The 18,456-nt window shown below is 34.1% G+C and overlaps 1 protein-coding gene across 10 annotated transcripts in view; it reads right to left on the bottom strand.

Annotated features, from left to right (window-relative positions):
- The window catches only part of NPAS3 (neuronal PAS domain protein 3), a 613,991-nt gene that overhangs the window by 294,869 nt on the left and 300,666 nt on the right, over nt 1–18,456 (bottom strand). For all 10 annotated transcript variants that reach the window (XM_068684450.1, XM_068684455.1, XM_068684454.1 and 7 more), the window contains one exon: nt 12,214–12,296. In XM_068684450.1, coding sequence (XP_068540551.1) covers nt 12,214–12,296 — 83 coding nt within the window. The remainder of the gene's footprint in view (nt 1–12,213; nt 12,297–18,456) is intronic.

Raw genomic sequence — 18,456 nt, 5'->3', positions numbered from 1 at the left:
ATTTTAATAGAGAAATACAACATTGTACTCTTGAAATTCTGAATTGTTTCCTACCTTCTAACACACATTTCGATAACTATTGTATAATTTTAATATAATTTCTAGACGGTTTTTATCAAAAGGAGTACCATATTCTATCTTTGATTTCGATCAAATGCATAATTTGTAAAGGATGAAAAACCTTGTCTTGATCAGTGCTATTTCAGACACATAAAAGTAAAACTTAAAAAAGAAAAAGAGAAAGGACAAATGGAAAGATAAAACTTTGTGATGTTCTTTCAATTATATTATTTAAAGTCCCATATTTTTTCCGAGATTTAACAGAGGGTTTACATGTTATTTCTAGTGCTGTTTGCTGACAGCATACTTTATATAAATAAACCACAAAATTCTAAACCACTATGGCGATACATATTGGCATAAAAGTTTGGTTGCTTCAAACACTTGAAACACCGTGTAAAGCCTTTCAGTTTAAGTCTCACCTGTAACTCACCTTCTTTGAGACTGTCTAGAGGAAATCTGAGAGTCTCTACAGCTCTGTTACATATTAGGCCTCCACACAAGCTTTAATTTCATTAATTTTCAATTAAAAAAAATGTTTTTTTTATATTGTGGACTACAAAGCATTTAGTGATGGCCTGAAGAAAGATGACCTACTCTTGCTTGAGCATATGCAGAGAAGAGCAGCCAAGCTGGTAAAGAGACTAGAGAACAAGATTTATGAGGAGAGAATTGGGATTGTTTATCGTGGGAAAGAGGAGGCTGAGGGGAGGCCTCATCGCTCTCTACAACTACCTGAAAGGAGGTTGTATCAAGGAGGGTGCCAGTCTCTTTTCTCAGGTGACAAGTGAGGGGATGTGAGGAAATGATTTCACGTTTGCACCAGGGGAGGTTTAGATTGGCTATCAGGAAGAATTTCTTTACAGAAAGAGTGGCCAAGCATTGCCACAGGCTGCCCAGGAAGTGGTGGACTCCCCATTCCTGACGTTATTTACAAGACGTGTGAACATGGCAGTAAGGGACATAGCTGGGACTCAGTAGGTGAGGTTGATGGTTGGACTTGGTGATCTGCAAGGTCTTTTCTGAACTATATAATTCTATGATTCTATACTGTTAATTCTTACTTTCTTCCCACTCCTAAATGACGTACAGTTGGAACAAAAAACTATTTCAACCATTGTTATTTCTGGGGAAGTAAACAAATGTTTTTAATAGTGGTCTATGAAACCTTCTTTGTCACAGCAAAGGTGTCCTCTATAATGGTGCCTAGGAGCAGCAATTCCTGTTCTCTGCTGTAGGCCACTCTGGAAATGTGAGGAGAATTTCTTGACATAAACACACATACATTACAGATTTTTTCTACTCCTTAAAGTGGGCATTAAAGGCAAATAGTCTACCACCTCCATGTTAGAAAAAACTACGAATGAAGTCATAAAGTTTATAATCTGTATGTTCAGCAGAATATACAATTAAAGGGAAAAACAGAACAAATACTAAGCACAAAGCAAGCCAATGATACCCACCATAAATCACTATCTAGAATATGTAAGAAAGAATTTACAATTCATTCAATCAAACCAGAATTCAATCAGACACTATCAAAGTGGTATAGTCTTACATTAGCGTCAATGGGTACACCTAAATAGTGTTCTTCATAGAATGGAGAAAACGTGAAAGAAGAAAACAATTCATTGGCTAAGTGCTATACATAATCAATAAACAACATTCAGCACTGATTTGCATCTTATGTGACCCTATAAAATGTACCCAAAGAAAATGTGATACAATGTAATTGCACACAATTAAGTCACTTTTGAAAAAACAAAACAAAACACATTTGTTTCCACGCTATCTTTTGTAATTTCTATGCAGGTAGAAATTCTAATCCAATGCCATTTTAGCAGCAAATAATGGAAGCAACTACTTTTAATCAACTTTAAAGTTAACACAGTCAAGAACAGAGCGCACTCTCCACAAACACGACTCACTTATTTTAACTATATTTGTGATCTCTTATGTGTTTTAAAGTCTCAGTAAAAGTGCTTGCACTTTCTACCTAAAATCCAGGGGATAAAGCACTGCATCTGGAGTTCCAGATTCTACAGTAATAGTGAAGGTTGAACCCCCAGCCTCTATTAATATTTACATTTATTTAGACCTTACAGACAAAATTATGAAAATGTAGTTAGCAGATAGCTAGTATAATGAAATAACTTAGAGTTAAAAGCGGCCTCAAACAACAGCATTCACATGAATCTTAAATGGAGCATATGCTCCATTTAAGGATTCTCTGCATGCAGACGCCAATATTACCTTTTGCCAGATCCTCTGGAAAAAGAGGGCACATACTGCTGCCCTTCACTTCTATTGCAGAGTACAAAGGATGCTTGAAGCCTATTTCTAATGCTTTTTATTTTCATTAGATCTGAAATGAGGAATCTTGGAAACTATGTCATCAATGATTTCAAAATAGTGAAGAAAAATATCACTGTTAACTTGCACAGCATGACCTGAAACATTGTTTTCCCCAATTGTATTTATTTATAGGAAATCAACACCCTTTTCCTATCTTGATAAATGCTGTGACTGGGGAAAAAAAAAAAAAAAAAAAACATAGAACGTATAATTCTTTCTGGTCAACCCCCATATTAGTTTATGCTGCCTATACTTTTCAAGCCACCTTACTTCAGTTCAAAACAGGGCTAAATCCCAAATCATAGCTGAATGTAGACTCCATTAAATAGAGTTCTGTTGATGTATCTGAAGAAAAATTCCTCCTTCAGCATCTACAGGCTGCAGAAAGTCCTCCATTTCTGTTAATGACCTCTTCCCTCTGTCTGATTCAATACAGCCCACTGGCTATGGAAATGACAACACTCAGCAGGTGACAACAAAACGGTCAACAAACAGTGCTGAGATATGTCATTTTCTTCAAATACTTTCCCAGGAATTAAATGACACACTGTGGTATGCTGTGTCCTGCTCAGATCAAATATTTCTTTATTAAATGAAACTGCACACTTTTATATACAGTTGCCATATAAAATGCAGGTTTAAGTGCACTGCTTCAAGCTCCAATTGCAAAACAATTTGGCATTTCCCACCCCTCCCCCAATCTCCTTTTAACATACAACCCCTTGGGCAGCAACTGCATGGATGCTGTACCTATGACATAACTCCAGATTGAAAGCACTGCCCTTATGGATTCAATCTGAGGCACTTATTGTGACTGGGACAAATTGGAGTATGCAAATCAGCACCTTTCAAGTCTCCTGAACCCAGGAAATCCTCTTGCTTTGTGTTCCAGCTAATGGACCTGAGATGTCCCTTTTAACAATGCTGTCTGTGCAACTCCTTTAACCTTTTCAGATTCAAATCTAGCCTTTGTTCCCAGCCTTTTGTAGAAACACGCAACGTATCAGGCTAACCTCTTTCATAATTTAAACCAGTGTCGAACCAGAGTCATAGCGTAGCATTCAGTGGCATTTACACATGTTTAAAGTGCAAAAGTAGCATCACAGAACAAAGATAGAACACTGAATAGAGGCATGCAGTATTACAATTTCTATTAAAGGGTTTTTCTGCCTCTTTTCAGCTTCAAATACCTATCATCATTCCATTAATTATGCTGGAAAAAAATACACAATTCGATTTCTAAAGTTCTAAGTAACATCTGGTGTAAGACTTTTACACTTTTATTACAAGAGGATGATCTTCTGAGAATACCAATCTACAAAGTGCTTAAAGTGAGACTGGTGATCAAACCTGGACAGATTCCTACGTAGATTATGTATTTAGCCAGTGAAAGGTGACATAGAATCTATCCTTAAATCAGAAACAGGAGAGTGTGGATGGAGATGCCTAGAATCTCCCTGGAAAGGCACAGTACAAAGCTGAGATACCAATCATTTCTTACTAGAGTCCTGTGGCTCTTCACAACATACCAGCATTTACACTGTTTTCCTGCTTTTCAACTCTGTTTGGGTGAGATGTTTGACCTGTTAATAACGGGGCATTTCAAGTCATCCCAAATTACTTTTTCCAAGTAGGCTGTGTATCTTTCTTTTTCTCAATGTAACACTTACTATCATGACATTCTCCTGCCTCATTCATTTTTTTTTTTTTTTAACGATTTTGTTTCTAATTACAATTGAGATTATTCTCTTTCATCCTATCCAGTTGGAAACTTTACTTTCAGAAGGTCAATATTCCCTCTGCATATACACTACTGTCTCTTATACCATAAATCTATAATTTTTGTTCAGTTTATACCAAGGCATTACACCATCCTACTTACTAGTGTTATCTCACTATTTCTGAATGACTAATTTGAACTTTATACAACTGTCAGTTTTCCTAGATAAAACAGTTGTATACTGAAAGATTTTTATTTTATTTTATTTTTTTTAGTAGAGATTTAGATTAAGTGTCTACTTTTTTACCTGAATTGTGTTCAATTTCTGGACAGCATTGTGTTGAGAACAATCAGTTCCCCCTTTGGTTTTGTATCTGAATGCTCTGAATGTCACTTATTTATTTATTTTTTAAATAAAAACTAGCTGTATGATAAAGATGAGGTTCAGTATCAAAATTTAAACATACAAAGTAGACTACATATAGAAATCATTCTCTCATAGAGGGATTATGTGGTCTGTGGTCTCCAAACCTTCAATTCTGACTCGTTATATACTCATTCTGTTTCACTGCATTACACATAGCTGTTTGCTGCCAAGAGAAAGTTTGAGATCACTTTGCTGAGTTGCTTGTTCTGCAACAACTATCTTTTCTTAATTGACCTTTTAATTTCCACTTTATTTTGGCTACTGATGCATAATTTATTCACTACTTAATCCCAATACATATATATATTTTACAGACTGCACAGACCTATACTGTTCAGCATACCCTAAATTTTGTACGTTTTATTGGCTTTTTCACATTACCCTCTTTTCGCCTATCTTTGACACATGCTAACACAGGATGGTTAGTAGTCTGTCCCTGTAGCCCAATACAGATTGCAAAAAACTGAACAGTCTTCTTCATCCTCACAAAGGTACACTCACCACTACAAACATCACCACTAGCAACTGCTCTTCACAAATCTCCTTGCCAGCAGAAGTCTTTTCTGCAAAGACCTTTTGCAGACTGGAAAAATCCTCAATCAGCACTACTATCATCTGCTTACTCACATTTACTCTCTTGTCACTACTTCTATGCTGATCACTGTTACACAGAGTTAACTTCAATATGTAATACTTAGAGTGAATGAAAATAACAAATGAGAAAGTAAATCTTCTCCCTTATATTTTATAGCACTGCAACACCTTCCTTTCTGTTTTCCACTTGACATTCTCTTGTCAGATGAAGCTCTCTGTAACAATTTAAATATTAGAAGAAAACGGATTTCTACTCAGTTGTGGTCCAGCCAGCCACAGAACTACCTCGAAACTTAACATCAACTTGTATCTATGCTTATATCTATTTAAAATACTCCAAAGTTTTACAAGATTCAAATATTTTTCAGGGAAGGCAAATTTTAGAACCATCTATTTTCTTCTTCCACTATGATTATCCATACCATATGGCCAATTTTAATTCCTAATAGAGTGCTTACACAGTGAAATGTTAGTACTTATTTTCAGTACAGGAAAAACTTCTGTCTCCATGACACTACGCACAATTGTACTTCATCCATAATCACTCACTACTGCAAAAATGTAAATAATTTATTCTGTTCACTAATCTTTGCTTTGTCTTAATAAAAAAACAAACAAACAAACAAAAACAAAACAAAACAAAATAAAATACTCACAGGTATTCCATAATCTAAAGTGGCTGCATGCTGAACATTCATACTTCCAGTGCATAAAAATCTTTACTTGAATGCTCTCCAGCAAGATGTTTTTAGAAAACATGAATATTGTCATTGTCTTGTTATATTCAATGTAGTAGTTATAGGTAAATAGCAACATCTTCCAAACATCACTAAATATTGTAGTGAAGATGAATAGTGAATTCTTTCAACTTTTTGTCTATGTCAAGCTTGACAGAATAACATTGGCCTTCAAAGGGTGTCACAGTGCTACAAAACTAGTGACAGAAACAGAGGACAAGATCCATATGGATAACAGAGAAAAAACTCTGATATAGAAGTTTCCTTTGAATCATGTATTTGCTTCTACACCTGTTGCATTTGAAAATACCAATTCATAAAGCTGAATTAACTGCATTTTTAGGAGAAAATAGAAACATTCTCCTGATAAAAACTTTCAATTTTTCTGGTTGAATATGAGAAAAAGCCTTTTGTTTTGTAACTACTCAAATATTATTAATATTTATTAACATTCAGTTGATCAATGATGTGTAATCATGAATACTTCTGAGAGTATCGCATGTATGATTCACTCTTATTTGCAGTTGTTACACACCTAAGACTGTGATGGAATCAGCATCTAGAACACAATTCTAGACACAAATTTAGGTAGAACAGGCAGGTAGAATGGGTAGTAGCCAGCTGCAAACAGAAGACAAACTTTTAAAGCACTCACTTAGAGAGAAATAGAGAGAAGAGACTGTTACTCATTTTCCTCATTTTTTTTTTTCCTAAGGAAACGTAAACTTATGTGACATGCACCAAAAAAAATAACATGCTGACCAAGATGTAGTTTAAGCTACTCTATATGGTTATGGCATCATCTGGAATGATTCACAGGAACCAGAGATGATACATTCATCCTGGATGTTTCTCACAATTAGTAACGGACCTACTCTGAAGAGCAGTAGTATACTATGTTGACACGTATGATATATTTCTACAGTTGCATATTTCTTAGTATTTTAGTGCTGGAAGTATTAATAAAAGAAAAGAATTATAGAATGACTTGGGTTGGAAGAGGCCTTAAAGATCTAGTTCCACCCCCTCTGCCATGGGACACCTCCTACCAGACCAGGTTGCTCAAAGCCCCATTCAGCCTGGCCTTGAACACTTCCAGGAATGGGGTTTCTTCAGCTTTTCTGGGCAACCTATTTCAGTGCCTCAACACCATCACAGAAAGGAATTTCTTCCTTATATCTAATCTAAATCTAACCTCAATTATTAATAAATGTATATTTTAAAACAAAAATAAAATTGTAAGAAAGAGACATTTTTCAATTGTTCACAATGCAAACAATACATCAGTCTTCTTGCATTTATAGGCTGCATATGGTCTGTTTGCTTGCTGACTTTCAATACGCAAAAGCTAAAATAATCTCATAGGGTCTAATAACCTGTGGTTTCTCCAGGGAATGGAGGTAAAGACAATTAAATCTCTGTGAAGCTCTACCCTCATGCTGAGGTTTCCAGTGGCAGGAAAAAGAATATGAACCATATTTATAAAATACTGGACTGCCTTTCACATCCATGGAGAGTCTGGGAGCACTGTATGGAGTAAAGCCAAACCATAGCATTTAAGCCATATGTGACTTCCAGGGAGTTCAAACGGTACTCCCATCCTAGTACCATTGCATGATCGTGTCTGCGCTGATAATGAGGATGCTACAAAGTAAACAGGGCTTACAGCCTGAGTGCATACCACAGATAACTTGGCTGGGCTACCTTGGGTAGAACTGTACATCCACTACAGCTATCCTTTCTGAATTGTGTTCCACTCCTGGATCTCCAGAGCATGCCCTTTACATCTTGTGGCTCATGACTCAAAGATGACAAAGAACACAGAGTCTTTAGGGTCAGAATTTCAACTGAGCCTCTGTTTCCTTTGACCTTGATAGAATCCTGTTGTTTTTGTCTCGTGGAATCTAATACTGCAACTACTTAGACCTTCGTTCATCTCAAAATGCTTCCTTAGTATAAGAAATAGATATAAAGAAAAAAAGTGAGTCAAAATTTTGAAGGAACCATTCAGCGGGGCTACAAAAAATCTTCTAGGAGAGTAGTGCCTTACGGCACAGATGAAGAATTCAACAAATGTCATCTACTTTGCAAATCACCTGTGCACAACAGACCTTGCTATGTGACTGAACATTTCATGCAATTGTTAGTTGAGCATTTGATTTTTTTCCCTGTCTAGTTCAGTAGTTCAAGTCTATCAATTCTATAAAAAGGATGTGATGGCCAATAATTTAGGGGCATGCCTTTTTTTTTTTTTTGGTGAAACTCAAGGTAGAAGTCTCTGTCATGAGAGTTATTAATGACAGTGCTCACCACTGACCAAGTCTACCAAAAAAAAAAAAAAAGTCATTTTGCTGCACTCTGATATTTCAGTATCTCACTGATTTAAGGATTTCTTCACACAAAACGAGGTGGAGGTAGAACAGTATATGCAATTTAAGACAACTAGTATCTAAGTTATTGTGTATGGTAATATAATGCTATATGAAAGTGTTACAGCTTCTTAACAGCTGAATAGGCACTGCTGAAGCAAAGAATGCAATTATGAAAGTTATCACTCTTGTATGCAGGAATACAAAATGTGTACCACTCACTACAGTTCAGATACACAGTTCTATTATTATTACGAATACCATCTTTCTATGCTATTCTGACTTTAAAAGCTATTCCATTTTGTATAATTCCAAATATTTATTCTTTAAGTAGTCATTGGTATTTTAAAGGAAGAAATATATTTTATAGATATGAAATATTATTTGAAAATACTGTATATTTTACTTTTAATTGTTTTACAGTTCAGATTGTAAGGTGTGTTCTTTTTTGTTCAAGAATTTTAAAAGCAACTAATTTAAATATGCAAAATTATCTTGAGTTGTTCATACGTGAACTTAAAAGCCATGCAACACAGGAAAATTAAGTAATTATGCCTCCAAGTTATTTACTGCAATTAAGCTCATTTATCATATGCAAATTAGTGCAAACTGGTCTCATTAGTTACTAAATTACTCAATATGAGCTGAACAATGTAGCACTCCAGTTTGTAATGAAAAATCCCTGTAGAGGCAAGCAGTATCAATTAAGCTAATTTGCATATGCAAATATATTCACTAACTTTCCCTTTTCTCTATATTTAGTTCTACATTTCCTGATCATTCCTGATTATATGAAGAATATGGGGTTACTGACCCTTTTCCATACCTCCTCAATAGCAATGAAGTTACAGGAAAAATCCATGAGCCTTGTATAAACTGATCATCTTTTTGTTAATTTTTAAAACCAGTTTCAGTCAAATTTCTGAATAGCAGGCAACAGAAGAAATTATTTTTTACTGGATTTACTTAATAAATACCACATATATACATAGAAATGTGAAACTGAAGATGTCTTTATTGAAGTCTATTCTCATTATAACACTACTTTTCCAAAGACAAATGTAGAATAAAACAAAACACAACTATCTGACAAACCAAAAATCATATTTAAAAAAAATAATGAACATATTGCCATTACCTATTTTTTCTACTGTTCATCATACAGGTAATCTTACTTGGAAAACAGTTCAAAGTTATTTTGCCCTGACTTTGGACACAATGATTTGACAACATTTCACATATTCATGTTTTGGGGTTTCTTTTTTTCCACAAGCAGCTGGTTTCCTTGGCTGCATACCTACTGTAGGAATCTCTTCAGCATGATATACAGTAATTGACTGTGGCTTGGATTTGTGGACATGACCGAGACTTCTTGCTTATAGAATCAAGATGTAAAATATCACAAGATGCACCTCTATTTCTATTTTTACATCATCATAAATAACATACAACTACATCCACCTTTTTAAGCATACTGTATTATGCTTCTTATGTGTCTGTCAATAAATTTTGAAGTATCAAAATATTAGGAGGATTAGAGAGGCTTCTTAATTTCTGAGCTTACACTTAACCCAGTCTTCAAAATATTAATAGCAAAAGGGATTAAACAAACTATAAATTCAACTTCCTCAGATAGCAGACTGAAAAACAGGTAGTCCCAAGGTATAATCATTCTGCAAGGTTGTTTACTTCACTTGCAAACAATACTTATCACAGCACTGTTTTGCATATCATCTTTAGGAGCAGCAAGCTAAATGAGAACTTGTTAGAACAGTACTCCATTGCAGAATCTATCTGGTTGTTGTTTTACTTATCTTCTGGAAATTTACATGTTTTCCGGAGATTATTTTTCTACCCATAAAACCACAAAACAGTACTTTGAAATTTGTTCAGATCTTTTAAAAGTGGTGCAATTGAACGCATGACCTAGACTTTCCTTCCAAGTGTTGATTACTCTGGTAAGATAAGATTCTAACATATCATGATATACTTGCAACCATTATTAATTTATTTTGTCCTTTATCCATCATCAACAGTCTATTCTCTTAAATGTCAGAGTATAACTTTCTACTATCAATCAGGAGATTAATAGGAGTAATTTGGTAAAAGCACCACCCTCTCTGAGAAGGCCACACCTCAACAGATATTCAATATTATGTTGATGGCAATTTTGATTGAAAATCCTCAATCCATTTATTACAGTGCAATACAGATTATTTTACTAGTATTATGAGAAAGATATATCCTGAAAACACCCTAATTTATAATGTATAAGTAGAAAAAAAAATGTAGTCTAGCTTAAATAAGCAATAAAATCACTAAATAGTCTAAAATACACAATAAGTGAAAAATTCAAACATCAAGTAGTTGTCATGGAATAGAATCATAGAATCATTCAGATTGGAAAAGACATCTAAAATTACCTAGTTCAACCTATAAATCTGTCAAAGTGGACGCCTTAGTTTTGTTCTTAAAAATTGACTCATATGTTCATATAGCATCAAACCTAATACCTAAAGAGTATATATAAATCAGTCTCAATAAGATTTTATCTAGATATTTCTTATAATTTATATTACAAGAAAGATACCTCTAGGATATATAGCACATTTTTACATACTCAAAACACCACACAAACAAATTACATAAATTGGAACATCACAAAACTGTTGTTTATTTATTCTTTTTTTTTTCCCCTACATTTATGAGACAGCATAACAGCATTTCTGTGTGATATGCAAACAGTACTGTAGATACTGGTGCAGATACCTTTGGTACAGTTACTATAACACAAGCATTTGCTTATAGAATCAAAAATTTGAGCTAGATCTTTGCTAAGGATGCACAACTAAGTAAGTCACTTCATTCATGATTTTTGCTCCAAAGAGAAATTCATTCTACTGGTTAATTTAATGTTTTCCTAAAATTATCTTTGTTGCTATTTGGCATTTAGTTACTTTAAAAATATGTGAAAAATCTGACATTATCCATAATGCTTTTGAATGCCACAGCTGAGGTAGTACGGAGAGATAGCTCTCAATCATTTCAAATTAAGTGGAATATTTCTCATGATAATATCCTAATTTACCTCTTTCGTACCTCTCAAAAGATAATATACCAAGCAATATATTTGCATTGAGAATCTGTGTACATTGCTAAGTGTAGTTATTCAGTGCTGTGGTTAGAAAAGACTACATGTAAAGAGTGTTTTTTTTTTTTTTTTTATTATTATTATTATTATTTCCATAGTGCTGAGTTTTTGCCTTGCTGACAAAACACTTCACATTTTGTTCTTAACTGCTTCTGCTCCACTTTGATTACTGTAACATAAGAAAGGCTGTACTAACCCTGACAAAACAAAGCATGCATAAGAACATCTCTATCAGTTTACTGTTTTTTCAATCTAATCTTGCTGGAATATAGCTCCTTTTACAGTGTGACTAAATTCTTTGACAAATATCTGATTAGTTTTTATCTCATAGATAAAGAGACCTAAGAAGCATGCTGCTGTTCATCTTTTCTCTTTGCAGGTTGTTGCAAATTTGTGATACATAATCATGACAACTGTGATATCAAAGAGGAAAGCAGTGCACATAAACCAAAGTGGGGAAAAACACCCTAAATCTGTGCATGACACATAAGGCAAATAAAATCACCAACACAAAATACTGTTTTGTGCACACACACAAATACATTCTGCAAGCAAACACCTACTGCACAGTTCAAAACAACAAAATATTGAGATTCATCTATACAACACCTGCCTTCCCTCTCAAATTGTTCCAATCATGGGCTTTCTAAAAAGAAAGAAATGTGACCTTTTAAATTTCATTAATATATTTCATTAATTTTCATTAATATAAGTGCTGACACCAACAGTATTCAAATTATTGGCAGAAATAGGTCTGACTAGTTATTTTGATTTTTCTTGGAATAGCCATTTTTTTTTACCTGTAAAATATGACTTCCCAAATGTGACTCAAATACTTCAATGGCAAGGGCACTGGGACTTCTCCTGCGCTGGGCACCTATAACTGAATAAAAAACAGTTATGTTGCAAGGTCTGCACATTCATTTCTAATCCCTGATCACACCATTTCACATTAACTATTTAAATATATTTTGCATTTTAAATACCAGTGTTGATTTCAAATTTGCCTTGCATATAGTAAAATTGGTACATAATTTTCAGTGACTCAAAATTTTGAGGATAAAAGTATCCTTTTACCCTCAGAGAAGAAGAAGAAGCTATTTAAATGTCCAGGAATTCTGGAAATGAATAGTCTATTCAAATATGTCCTCAGTTCTTGTAGAAGTTTTTTTCATACATTACGATGATAGCATGCAGAATGTAGTACTGAAAAAGACACTAAATATAATGTAAATGTTTTGGAATGTAATGATGAGAACTAAATATTACCCAGGAAGATATTTCAGAGATTTATCTTAACATGTTACTTATCTTATTTAAAACTAAAATTAAGTAAACACAACTTTAAAAAGTTAACATTTGGCAACAGCTGCACTGTCATCACATCCGAGATACCAAAGATGCTCCTAATTATAGGGAAGTAGTATGTCAGGTGTCTATGTTAGTTGCTGGAAAAGATACCTAAAACTTCAACTTCTACACTTAAATTATGTAGTTTAAAAGTACAATTTGAGTAACAGGTGGTTGTGTTTCAAAAGCAGAAGTGATTAGAAAACAAGCTAAGAAGTCATAAAACTAATCTTTCATTAAACTCTCTATGCCAGGAGCACAAAGCCAGCAATTAAGTCTGAGTGACCAAACATAGGTATTGACTGCAAGCTGAGATTTCCTCTTTGGTTTAGGCTGTACTTGCCACATGAACAAAGAAAGAACACGGAGAAGACGGCACAGCACTGCAGGGACATTTCTACAAGTTTCAAAGCCAGTCATATCCATAACAGGCAAAAAAGGTAAAATTTTAAAGTGCATACAAAAACATTTAAGTCCAAAGACACTGATGGTCTAATGCCTTTGAAACCTCTTTACAACACACAATAAGGAAAAAGAAGTAACAAGGGAGCTACTAAAACAAGTAGAATGGATGACTGTCAGTACTAAACACTCTAATTTAACACCAATGAAAACAAAGCATACAGCAATGCTTTTTTTAGTCTTCTATGATACTGTCTGCCAAACATTATATCAGTAAGACAAGATATATGCCAAGTAATGATAGTCATATTGACCTATTTGATGCTTCATGTAATTTCCTTGCAGGAAATTCTAAGCTATTTATATTAGGCAAACATGTGGCTTCATTGCTAATGGATTCAGGCCATAGCTCAGAATTACAAATGGTGACTGCTCTAGACTCAGTGTCTTCTTTTCTCTGGAGATACTTAAGGATGCAGATGCTACCAACATAAGAAAATAAGCCTTCAAGACTTCTCCTTTACACTTCAACTAAAGTTGGTAATAGACAAGATACGTTGTACTTGTTTTTTAACATTAGTTAGTATAGTGGCTTGCCTGACATGCCAGCATAATATTCTTCTTTTACTAGTTTTAAGTACTTATTTGTTATTACGTTTTCTGTATCAGTCTTCTGATCCTAAATCATTTTGCTTCTTTTCAGTCTTATTCTTCCTATAGCTATAGTGATGCCTACTATTTACAGTAATGCCTATATCATTAAAAAAATAAATCAGAGCACATCAAATTTGCTAGCAACTAAGGCTCCTTTATTTTTTTATTTTTATTTTTCCAGACACGAGACTTAAAGATGATCCTTCTTTCCTCCTTACTAAGCCTCCAGATATGTTATCAAAGGTTTGCTTACGCAGGAGCTGTACCAATATTTCTAAGGGAGACTAGCTTTTGTTATGGGATTAAACAGAATGTATGGCATTGTGAAGATGATTGGTGTCCCCACTATGCTTGCTATCAATTAGCACCTTTTTTTTTTTTTTTTTTTTTTTTCCCCCAATGTCATTTCATTTATAATCTACCAGCAACAAAAATGAAATTCACAGTTCTGGACTGTTAGATATTGCTTCACAGTAGTCTCCATAGGAGCACTACAAAAAACCAAAATGAACATCTGAAAGAACAAACAACCTGCTTAAATCCTTTAGGTTCTTTCATTCTTCCATCTAGACTGCGTTATATTTTCCACACATTATCTGAACACATCACCACTTGGAATTTGTCTTCCAATTAATTTTCTATTTCCTGCACTACATCATTCCTTTACAATCCACTGGCATTTTAAAGCGTATCCATTACATACAGAATATTGCTTCCAGTTCTATGATGTTAATTGCAGTTTTTTAGCATGTGAGTATAATAACTTGAATAAAATGCATGAAGGCAATGTAACACTTTAAAAACAGTATCTATAACTTGAAGTGATATTCGCAGGTAAGTTATCAGTTCTTCATACTTGGGTTGCTCTCAGTTCTATAGGTCAAATCAAAAGACTCAAGGTCAGTGAGTTAACTAGAAATCAAGAGAGGGCCACATCTTAGCTTTAAAATTGTCAGTTAAATCCTCTATTGATGCCTGTATCCTAGTGGCTGGTATACATGTACACAAATACCTTGCAGTACTTTCAAGGCATTCAAATCATTGACAGCTTTATAGCAGAACTTCTTGATTTATGTGTCTTACACTTACTCAGGTGATGTGGTGTTGTAATGACAGTCCCTAATTTTACAACCAGCATAAGTATGTTAAACAGAAAATCATTCTGCTTCTAGTAGCCATACTGCAACTCTTTTTTTGCTAACATAATAGATGTTAAATATGCCCTTTCTGTATTTCTCTCATTTCCCTATTATTCTTAACATTTTGAGGAATGAGATGGAAATATTAAGATAAATCTAGAACAGGTGAAAAACTTATTTTCTTCAATCTTTTGACTTCATTACATCATTATGTTACTTATTTGAGCTTTGAAGATTTCTTAATATAGGTATCTGCATCAGAAGAAATACTATTTGGAGTATACAAATGCATATCACATTGACAGATTTCAAAAACACAGCAATTTCACAGTCCAATCACAGCACAAAGCCTCATATTTGTGTTGAATGGATCATTGGCAAGACAATAGATGAAAGGTTAGACTGAAATGGTTGGATTAAAAAACAGGCCATGATTTTATTTTCTTATGAAATTTCAAAACAAACTATAAATACTGAACTGGCTCCCATCATATGAGCCACATCCAGTCATCTCTAAATCACTCCTCCTGTGGATGGAACCATCAACAGATGCAGTTTAGCTGCTCACAGAAAACTTGGAAAGCAAGGGATTTAGAATTCATATCAGAACATATAAATCAAAGCAGCTCAATGAACTTCACAGTCCTAAAGATCTGTAAATGTGTATATATATATATATATATATATATATATATTTTTTTTTTAAAGTAGATTCTCTTTTGAATGTAGAAACAAAGTACTCCTTTCAGGGGGTTAATTTCTTTTTTGAGTATCAGGAATTAGGTGAAATCAGGACATGGAGAAGGCTGAAGCATGTGTACCAACTGGAACAGGAGGCACAAAGGAAACAAGTTCCAAACCCAGGTTAAATTCTTCTTCCAAGTTTCTGTTATTTTAGTAGTATGAACGAACTTCTATAAATAGGCTTTTTTGTTTGTTTGTTTGTTTTTATATGTAGTCATATTTTATACTGTCTACATTTAATTGACAAAGTTTAAGGCTTGAATGTAAAATTCTGGTTAACAAAAAAGCTGGCTGAATCAATATTGCTATCAAATATTGATTACTAATAGTGACAAGAAGATAGAATGATTTCAAAATACACCTTGTTGTGCTGGAACAGAGGATTCTCCCCATTGAAATATTTTACTTCCCATAGCGTTGGACCATGACTTTTACTATCCAGATTGACATGACTGACATGTCTATTCCTGGCATAGGATTATTCTGTAACAAGCTATTAATAAGGAAAAAAATCTAACTGCTCACAAATTCCTCTTTAAATTTTCTCCCTCAATGACTAATCTGGCTGTGCATGAGGTGAAGGAAGAACCACATCCCTTTCAACGTGTCTTGGGGGCAGTCTAAGCATGCTTAATGCAATCTCAAGAGCATTTGCAATTGTGCTAGAAGGAGTGGGACGCTATGGGAAAGAAAAATGTACACTGCCTAACAAAGATTTCCATGTATCCCTATAAGAGAGGATTTCCCCTGACACACTTCTAAGCCTCTGGAGCAAAGAATGACCAAAAACTGATGTCCACTGTGACCTTCTCCTAGTGAAGAGAGAACAGTAATTAAACAGAAACCACATTTTTTGGAGCTCTAGGAATGAAAATGTAACACCAGTTCTTCCTAAATACTTTTGTGAGACGTTGTGTGCCACATCTCAACATAAATTGGTTTTGTGGAATCTTTGGTACAATTTAGACTAAGTTTTAAAATGCTGTTGCTTTGATAATTTATTTTTTAAAACTATTCTGAACTTTTAAATTAATTCTCCTGAAATTATATTTACTTAGAAAGGCCTTTATTCAATTAGCCTCAAAATCTTCATTTTTAAATTTCTTTTTAACTCTTCTGAGCAGCACTTTTTTGTATGCTTGAAAGGAGAGGGAGAGGCAGGTCCATCCCATTACACACGTTTAGGTAATCTGCTGTCTGAATAGTCATTTAAAAAAAAATAGAGCCCATGTTTCACTGTTTTGATCTTCAATAGTTCTGATTATGTCAAAAAAAAAAGTCAGACTTCAATTAGCAAAGCCTGAACAGGCCTGCATAAATATGAAAGTTCATAAACAGCCCACCAAAAAGACCATTATCTTTTTTATTCACAAAATACATAACATATGACTACATACCTTGCACGTTTTAAATGAAATATTATAAGAGAAATATTAGACAGCGCAGGGTCATCTAATATTTCTCCCTATAGGTATTAACAAAATACATGATAATTTCAGATAAGAAAGAGAATCATCTCAGGTGACCATATATGTGAAGCATGTAAAGCATGTAAATAGAGTTTGGAATACATTTTTTTCAATATAAAGTAGATTCTACATGAAGATTTCTCTTTTGTTATTTCAAGGAACAACTCCAAATGCTTGTGAAAGAACAGTGAAGTTGAATGGGATAACCAGAGTGGTTCCACAGGAAGAAGTGAGATGCCATTTTAAAACCCTGGGATTTTCCAATGAGCAAATTATTTGGAAATGCTCAAAAATTCTGTTTTAGAAGAGACAGGGACACTGATGGAGGGCCAGACTGAACAACAGAAGATGCAATGTGAGAGAAAAATAACGTGAAACCAACATTAGGCTCATGAAAGCAGGCTAGTATTTACATATTGTAAAATCCACATAAACATTTTATTGCTTTTAATTTCTCTAACTTCATATTTAATACCTTGCTACATTTTGTTTTCTTTTTTTTTTTTTTTCTGTTGATCATTCTTTGCCACCCCATTTATCACTGATTCTAAGTTTTGAGAGAAATCTTTAGCAAGAATCAACTTCTAGGCCTGAGATGTATGTTGATGACATAAGGTATAGATTATATATATTCAGATCCTGTTCTAAACTGTGATCAATGGTGGGCAACCAGCATGATGTAAGCAGAGATTTTGCCCTCTAAATTGGAAAGGGTATCCAAAGAAAGTAGATGATGTCACCATTCTACCTCATCGTAAACCATCATGGGATCCAAAATTTAGGTCCCTTATAACATCCACCCACACAGATGGGAAGAAGAAATAAATCTCAGATGGAGTTGCAACATATGTGGAAAAGTATTTTATCCTGGTTTAGTAAAGCTATGGGAATCATTAATGCTGTGCCATTACCAACTAAGTATCACAGCAATAAAGTATCAGCACAAAATTGTCACAAAGGACTACATGTAAGATGCATAATGCAATACATGATAATCAACTTGCAAAGATAACAATGGCATTTCAAATCTATTTTTTGTGTAGGCGAATGCCTATTATTCTAGACGTCCATCTTCTGGTCACTAGTACACAGCATGTATTCATTACTGGAGAATCCACTGCTCAGAAAGTAAACCAAACCTTTCCATTGAATAACTAAGTAGTTATCAAGAATGAACTGGTTAAATGTTACCTAACAGGATTACAGGTGTGTTGTTTATTTCAAGTAGATCTTCTATAGTGTTTCATCAAAAACTCTAGGGATTAAAAAAAATTGTAATGAAATT

The sequence above is a fragment of the Anas acuta genome, chromosome 5, assembly GCF_963932015.1.
Source record: "Anas acuta chromosome 5, bAnaAcu1.1, whole genome shotgun sequence".
Classification (NCBI taxonomy): Eukaryota; Metazoa; Chordata; class Aves; order Anseriformes; family Anatidae; genus Anas; species Anas acuta.
The sequence above is the reverse complement of the archived record's forward strand: the minus strand, read 5'-3'. Positions and strand labels throughout refer to the sequence as shown.